Source organism: Enoplosus armatus, chromosome 12, assembly GCF_043641665.1.
Source record: "Enoplosus armatus isolate fEnoArm2 chromosome 12, fEnoArm2.hap1, whole genome shotgun sequence".
NCBI lineage: Eukaryota > Metazoa > Chordata > Actinopteri > Centrarchiformes > Enoplosidae > Enoplosus > Enoplosus armatus.
In genome coordinates this window covers 12013518-12021103 of record NC_092191.1, presented here as the reverse complement: position 1 = coordinate 12021103, position 7586 = coordinate 12013518, and the positions used below count along the sequence as shown (strand labels likewise).

Genomic DNA, 7586 nt, shown 5'->3' with positions numbered 1-7586 from the left:
GTAGTCTAAAAGCTGAAGCATCAACTCAAATAAAACACATTAATCATTCTGGTGAAGTAAGACATCAAATGCAGAAGCAAAAGGCTGAAAAAATGACGCAAACATTGGTGGTGACTTGAAGGCCTGCGGTGCACTTGAGATCGAAAGTGATGGGGGCAATGGGGCAATAAATGCAAACAGCCTAGGTTGAACTGGGTTCAAAACTGCATATATTATACTCACTATCTGACAACTTGCTTTGGTTAACGGAAGAAAATCATAAAGATCCTAATCTGACTTGTAATTGATAAGAGATGTATGACATGAAGGTTGTATCTAGCTCTGTAGATGGTAAACAATTCAATTCATATTCAATGCTGCCACCCAGTGGCAACCAGTCGCTAAATCAATAAATAAATGAAGAAAAAGCTACAGTGATGAAGTGCAAATTTCTCCTGAGTCCCTTCTTGGCAAACATGCCCTCCACACATGTCAGACCTACATCCATATTATGTCAAAAAGCTAACATCAAAAACAAAAGACTCTTAACAACTCAAATATCTTTCTGATAACAGCTGAGCATGGATGTACATACATATCATCAAAGCTACGGACTAAACATCTGAGTGCACATTAACCAACATAAAAAAAATGATTTTTCAGCAATTGAAAATTCATGCAGTAACTGCTCTACTCAAGGATTTGGCAATAAAATGTTAAGTCTTGAAGTGAAATTATGCGCCTTTAGAAAAAATTATATTGATTGTTATATTGATTTTAGATGCACAAAGGCAGAGACTTCTCCTAAAGTTACTGCACCCCTGCACTGTACATTTTTCAAAAAAATTCCAGCCTCCTTTCAACAAACCTTTCATCACCAAGTTGGTAAAAAGAAGAAGATAAACAATAAAGACAATGTGTAGCTGTAGAATTAAAGTGATATAATATTCGAATCAATGCACATCACTTCTTTGCAAAGAAACTCCTAATTTGATCATTTTAAGCTGGTGTCCATCTTAAAATCACTTCGAAAAAGTCAAGTGAGTGTGGACATGTTTGCTGTGTTAATGAGGGGGCTTCTACACAATCAGAGGGCTGTTGTGGTGTTGCCAAAAACATTGTTAAAGAGCGTATCATTGCCCCAAGCCATACAGCCAACCAAGCCAGACCAAAGATGCCGCTGCTCCGCTGTATCCATCGAGACAGTGATGAGGGAGTTGCTCAAATTCAAGCCACATGTCGTGAGTAAATCCTCTCTTAAGAGGTGGCGAGTCACAAAAGCAGGAAGCAAGAGGGAACAAAAGAGGACAGACATGGAGCGCCTTACTGTCTGATATCCAGTTTCTCGTTTCAGCATTAACTGACTTCCCCGGTGCCTTCAGTGAACTCAAGGAAAAGGCGATTTACACATTGAAGAGTTTAAGACGTAGCGAGTGAGCCTCCGATCACTCTGTGAGGGAAGCACTGAGGTCGATCTGCTTAATGACTCGGAGCGTACGGGCCCAGGTGCAGACTTGGAAGGTATAAAACAGCGACTAGTTCAGGTAGAGGAACTGCTTCATGAACTCATAGGTGGTAAAGGCCACGGCCTGGGAGGGGACACAGCGGATGTAGTTGAGAGAAAGGCCTCGGTACAATCCCTTCTTGATCCCATACTCCTTATACACATACTTCAGGGTCTTGCTCAGTGATCTGTTCAGGTGCAAGACAAGAAATTATACAGTTTGATAGAAATCAGAAAATGATTTTACATTTTTTTGGTCTTAAAAAGTAAAAAACAACCAGGTAGGAGACATATGACCTACTAGGGCACTGATGTATTGACTGGAGCTTGTGAATGCATTCTTAATAATAAGGGAAAGCAGATAATGCAAGAACAATGAGCAGTGTTTGGACTGCCATCATGTGAACTTGTACAGGTATGGGTTAGGGCAACAGTATGTTGCTGTAGTTTTACAGCTCAGTTGCTATTCTGCTCCTTAAAGTTTTGGGCTTCGAAATTTTATCTAGTGTCAACAGCCCCCCGACCTCTGGAATTTTCCCTCCCATTGTAAGCACGCACTTCATCAAACTCTGCTTACAAAACCAAATGTGGAATCAACTATTTTAAAAGGGAACGCCTCAAATAATGTAAAAAAAAACTTGTATTCAAACGTCAAGAGCTCCTTGTGCTTTTTCTGATTTTTTAAAAAACTGAGAAGAGAGAAACAAGGACCAAACATTATTTATCAAGGACACCATATTACATAGTGCAGAACAACCTGCCTGAGGCAACTGTAAACATGCTCATTTTTTAAACAACTCCCCTAATTAGAGATGCACTATTGACTTCTTCAGGCTAATTAATTCTGTAGCTAGATGAGTACTTAACCTATTAATGACAAGTTTCTTTCCTTGGTTTTTGTCACTTTGACCATTAAAATACATGACAAAAGCATTCTTCAGTGATAGGAATCTAATGGGAAAAATTTGCCTAACCATTATCTTATGAAGTACACTGCACACGCAGACAGGCACAGCAGTACATCATGGTATAACATAATATGGAAATAGGAACATTGGTGTTACTTACACACATTTCTCAGAGTCAGGAAGCACAGATCCTAACTGCATTCTTCTCCTAGCCACATCCAGGGGGTACCTAATGAGAAAAAACACAATGTGACCATCAATAAGTCATTGCAATCAATAACAAACTCCAGCCAATCCTCACAAATTCACCAGCCTCATTTGTCAGCTCATCTTTTATGTGAGTCTCGAGCTTGAGGCTCCTTGGCCTCCTGCCGACAGCACTTACGCTATTGTCTGAGCGATGACACCGGCAACCCCTCCACAGAGCAGGTTAACGCGGGTTTTCAGAATGAGGACATCAGGGTTGTCCGAGGAGGGGCGCCCCAGCAGCTCTGGGAAATGCTTTAAGCCGAGGCTCTTCAGGGTGCCAAAGGTGAAGAACGAGAAACCTGGAGGATAAAAGCGGGTGGGAGACAAAGAACACTGATTACATATGTGAAGGAGGACATCTTATGTTCTTCTGCACAGCGACATAATCTCACTAGTCACCTGCATAAGGAGCCATTCCAATCAGTGTTGGAGTAAGTCCCCTATAGAAGCCCAGGACGCCGCCCTCCTTTACATAGAAGAAAAACAGGTCTGATTGTATGAGGCAGATATACATATATAGTAATATACATTACTGACAATATTGACAAAAAGAACTTGCATTGAAAGTCATACTGATACTCATTCGTGCATTTTTAATGAAAGGCTATAATGTTTGTGAAGACTGTGTTTGTTTGTTTGAGAAGTTGAACACTAGCACACTACCTTAAGGTAGATGGTGTGGAAGGCATTGGCAATTCCAGTGTAGCGATGCTCTCCCTTCACCTGGAAGGCCAGTCTGGCTCGGATAACATCCAGAGGGTAGGTGCATATCACCGCAGTCATCCCTGAAAACACACAACATGAGAGTAAACGATGCAGAAACACACAGTTTATGACCATGGTTATGCTTAGACATGATTTACTGAGATCTCACACATTGTGGCTGCTAAATCCACTGTGGCTATGTTTCATTTCATGCGACTGACTTTCCACTTTGTACACTGGAAGTTGCAAGCAGACTGGGAGCCTGACCACTTCAATATCTTCTTTTAAAGATTTAATAACACACAATAACAAGGTGTGACACTTACTTGCATCGTGGTGATGCAGTATTTGTCACATTATGAGAAAGTTCGTAATGAGGTGACAAATGTAAATATAGTCTATGATTCAAGAGGAACAAAAAACAATGCGTGCTCTGCCAATAATCAATACATTTACATGAGAAGAAAAGAGTTACAGGCCCAATGTCTATGATATCCAACTGGCACCGACTAAGAGTCTTATCAGTGAGAAAGATATCTTACCTGCCATAGATCCTGCCACAAGGCGGTGGATGTGTCCGGAGATCCCAATCTGTTTACTTAGCAGCTGTAAAGGGAATATTGTTGGCATCAGCAGGGAGGAAACAAAGGTCAACAGTTTCACCAATAAAAACAATGCACAGGTCTATTTCACTTCAGCTGTAGCAAAGTGTCATTATAGCATTTCCCTAAACAACCTCTATCATCAGTTCTACTAACATCCAGTTTTTATAAAAAAATGCCCTTTGAAAGTGTTCAATAAAGTACATACTGTACCTTTTTATAATTGTCAAAGGCCATGAACTGGATGGCTCCATAAGGAAATATCCTGACCATCATTGCCCCGTTACCCTTATACAAGCCGAGGAAGCCTTCTTTCTTCGGCACAGCTTTGAGAGTGGATAACACTCCTGCAAAGAAAGAGCAGAAGTTTGACTCGTGTGGCACAGATGTGAGAAAACGAACTCTTATTGGTTTTCCATGTTTGGCTGCTGCTGTTTCACCTAGATGTTTGTAATGGGGGTTCTGGGCTTGAAGAAGAATCTTGACTCTGTCCAGAGGAGCGATGGTAGTTTTGGCACAACATCCTGCTACACCTAAACAAAAACAGATAAACACCATCAACACGTTTATTATTAAATATGTAATTTTTCATGTTAGCACAGCAGAATGAGAGTCCATGTTTTATTTATTTATCTTGAGTGAATCTAGCAAAGAAATAGGCCCAAAATCCCAGGCATATGTGAAACTGCAGATGGAGCATGGGACACCAAAAATATGTCAAAATCCTGCTTGTGTCTGTTTGTAAAAACTATGATTACATGAATGTTGCAGATTTGATCATTTGTTTCAATTAGGCATCACATGCAGACTGTGCTATTGTGCTAAAGGTAGCACAGCATGCTTTAAGGGTAAAGGTTATGGGGATAATAAGGGATAGTATGTGAATAATTATTGATTTAGTAACAAAGTACCCACATTCTCCAGTCAAATAGTATTGGATTGGACTTTTGTTGGTATGGTTACAGTGTTGTTGAGTATTTGAGGTCACTTGCATCATGTTCTTTTTCTATGTGCCAGGCATCTTTATTGGAGGGAAATTCTATTGTCGCTTCCAAAGGGAGGTCAGAGATCAGTGTCAGCAGAGGAATGGTATCTCCAGAGCTGGTACACATTCAGCAGTCGTATGTCGACACATATGTCTCATTGTTTCTGAAGGGCTTGCATGTGGTTTGAGGCATGAGGAAGGGGAAGTTATCTTCTTTTTAACAAAGCTGCTATGAAGGTTTTGATGAAGGAACCTATTTAAGTACAGTATGATTAAAGTCAGTAGGATGGCAGTGCAAACATCAGTTTCTGGGTCACAAAAGAAAGCAGGAGACAGTAAAGCAAGGGAGAAAGTGTTTCTATGGTAAAGGGATGCAGTCTTGCAGCCACAAAGGTCTGAACCTGTGTCTTGGTGTCAAATTCTACCTTGAGTTAATCATCTCAGACCAGAAAGCGATGGTACAAACTGATGAGTCAGATCCTACCTCCAGCTACAAAGGAGCGGAGCCAGTAGTAGTCCCTCTTGGCTGGAGTGCTGCTTACGGCAGGAGGTGTGGCGACCGCAGCCTCCGATGTCATCCTTCCTGCTCAGGAATCTGCCACATCCATGGCTGTATAATACAGGAAGAATACTGTAAATGCACATGTGATTATGAGCAACACAGAGCATATCTTTCAACACCCTGGCAAATATCTCTATGAGCAAATCACACTGTCCTGTCGGGTGTAAGGTTCAGTTCAAGTCATGATTTCCAATGGGACATAACTGTTAAGGTTAGTGGCCACAACCAGCAGGTAGATTTCTATAAGCTATGAGACAACAGCACCCCTGGGTATATGTTAAAAAGGGATACTCACAAAATAAAATAAACTGTTAGAGGCGCCAAAACAGCAAAGTGGAAGGTCGTTCAGATGAAATCTGTTCGACAAATATGTTCCTCCTTCGCTGAGTTGCCAGCTTCTCTCGTTTCCTTACTTCCTCGTGATAGTCTTGGCTGTTAAAATGAAGCGTTACCATGGACCCCGGGTGGTATCGCACTGAGGAGCTCGTCGTTCACTGTTTCAGTTGAAAACCTGACAGAAATTGTACATATGAATGAATCAGAGGCACTTTCGAGATTCGCGTAACCACATCCGTGTCCTTCGTTTGTAGACGGCTGACCGACTGACTGGACGAAAACAGTCGCATGTTAATGACGCACAATGACGTTAGCCTAGGGGAGGTTGGGAGGGGGGGCGACTTATTAGCGGGGGAATAGTCTAGTATTGCTTTGCAATATCATATATAATAGTCAAATTTATTACAACGCAGGTCGCTGGTGAGATGAATTTGACATTAATAACAGAAATTTTATAATGTATACACAATCCTCTGTGTGTTCCGTTTTTTTTTAAAGCTAGCTAGCTTGCTAACATTAACGTACAATAAACGATTAATTATCCATATCAACTGGCGTTATGTTGGTGATCCGGTGATTTTTAGCACACCCCTGTGTCCACTTGCTAAAACACACGGTGCTAGGAGCACTGGGACAAGCGACAGCTACTCCATTCCAGGTTTTCTTGTCCACTCTTCCCTCCAGTGCCGACGACGAGTTTTTAGCCAGCGGAGACCGTAGGTTGCGTCTGGTGGAGGGAGAGTGAGCGGGGCAGCCCTGAATGGATTGACATAAGAGGGATTTACATTTTAACGGGTGTCGTTCTCCGCAAAGACTACACGGTGCACTTTGAAAACCGTCTATTCCGCTCGATGTGTGTTCATCTTGGTGCTAGTATCATGTCCATGTGTCATCGACGTGAGAGGATTGAACTTGCCAGCAGTCTATATTTGCCGAGGAGGGAAACCAATACAAGGTCTCGCTGTCTCGCTGGAGCGGAGTATTATTAGCAGTTCAGACAGTGCAACTGTCTCTCTCTGGTATGTAAAGCATTTCTGCCGTAAACGTGTAAATAAAACCTCGCGGGCTATGAAACAACATGTATCTACACGGCGCTTTAAATGACAGCGGTCAAGTGCAAAAATAATAATAAACAGCGACGTTGAAGGCGTTTTTACACGGTAATAACCCCCTCTTCCGCCAGTCAGAAAGACGAAAACAGGATCCGACCTCCGGTCAGAGCCCACTCCTCAACATGCCTGCCCTTTAAACTGTTAAAGCCGTGTAAGCCACTCAGAAAGCTAAAGTATTTGTTTTTGTGTAGCATTCTGATTTTATGATATCTTCATTTAAAAGATTATATTGTGTATAGGTGCATTGGATTTTCTTTATTGACGTCAACCTTACAGTACTTGCCGAGTAGATATTTCAGGCGGGGCAAAAGTGTCATTTCCAGCAGACAAAGTAAAGAAATACAGATTTAGCCTTATAGCTATTGTACTATCATGTTGTCAGTTATCAAATTGTACCTGGTGTTTTTGAATGTGTTTTTACTGCACTAACAGTCATTATTACTCTGAAAATACATTTAAAGGTGCTGACACTATTTGTATTTAGATTTTCTTTCCTGTTTACTCTTGTCTTTATAGGCCATGCACTGCAATTACACAATAACGACAGCATCATAATTTACAATTCAAGAATAAAATACAGAAGAGGAAGATTTTAAAAAGAAAACAAATTGAGTGCTGAGCAAAAGATAAACATTCACCTGGCT

General features: G+C 41.3%; 1 protein-coding gene across 1 annotated transcript; it reads right to left on the bottom strand.

Annotated features, from left to right (window-relative positions):
- Positions 1–1382: 1382 nt before the first annotated feature.
- slc25a16 (solute carrier family 25 member 16) lies at positions 1383–5510 on the bottom strand. The gene is made up of 9 exons (XM_070915586.1): positions 5417–5510; positions 4388–4480; positions 4161–4294; positions 3888–3951; positions 3304–3425; positions 3040–3106; positions 2777–2939; positions 2552–2620; positions 1383–1671 (listed from the first exon to the last, which is right to left on the bottom strand). The coding sequence occupies exons 1-9, from the start codon at positions 5508–5510 to the stop codon at positions 1515–1517; spliced, it is 963 nt and encodes a 320-aa protein (XP_070771687.1). The 3' UTR covers positions 1383–1514.
- Positions 5511–7586: the final 2076 nt, after the last annotated feature.

Bases quoted from the DNA above. Each gene is read 5' to 3' on its own strand.
- slc25a16 (XM_070915586.1), bottom strand. From the start codon at position 5,510: ATGACATCGGAGGCTGCGGTCGCCACACCTCCTGCCGTAAGCAGCACT. The intron at 4,481-5,416 runs GTAGGATCTGAC...GTTTTTGTTTAG, and splicing joins CCGCTCCTTTGTAGCTGGAG to GTGTAGCAGGATGTTGTGCC. The intron at 3,952-4,160 runs GTACAGTATGTA...TTCCCTTTACAG, and splicing joins CCTTTGACAATTATAAAAAG to CTGCTAAGTAAACAGATTGG.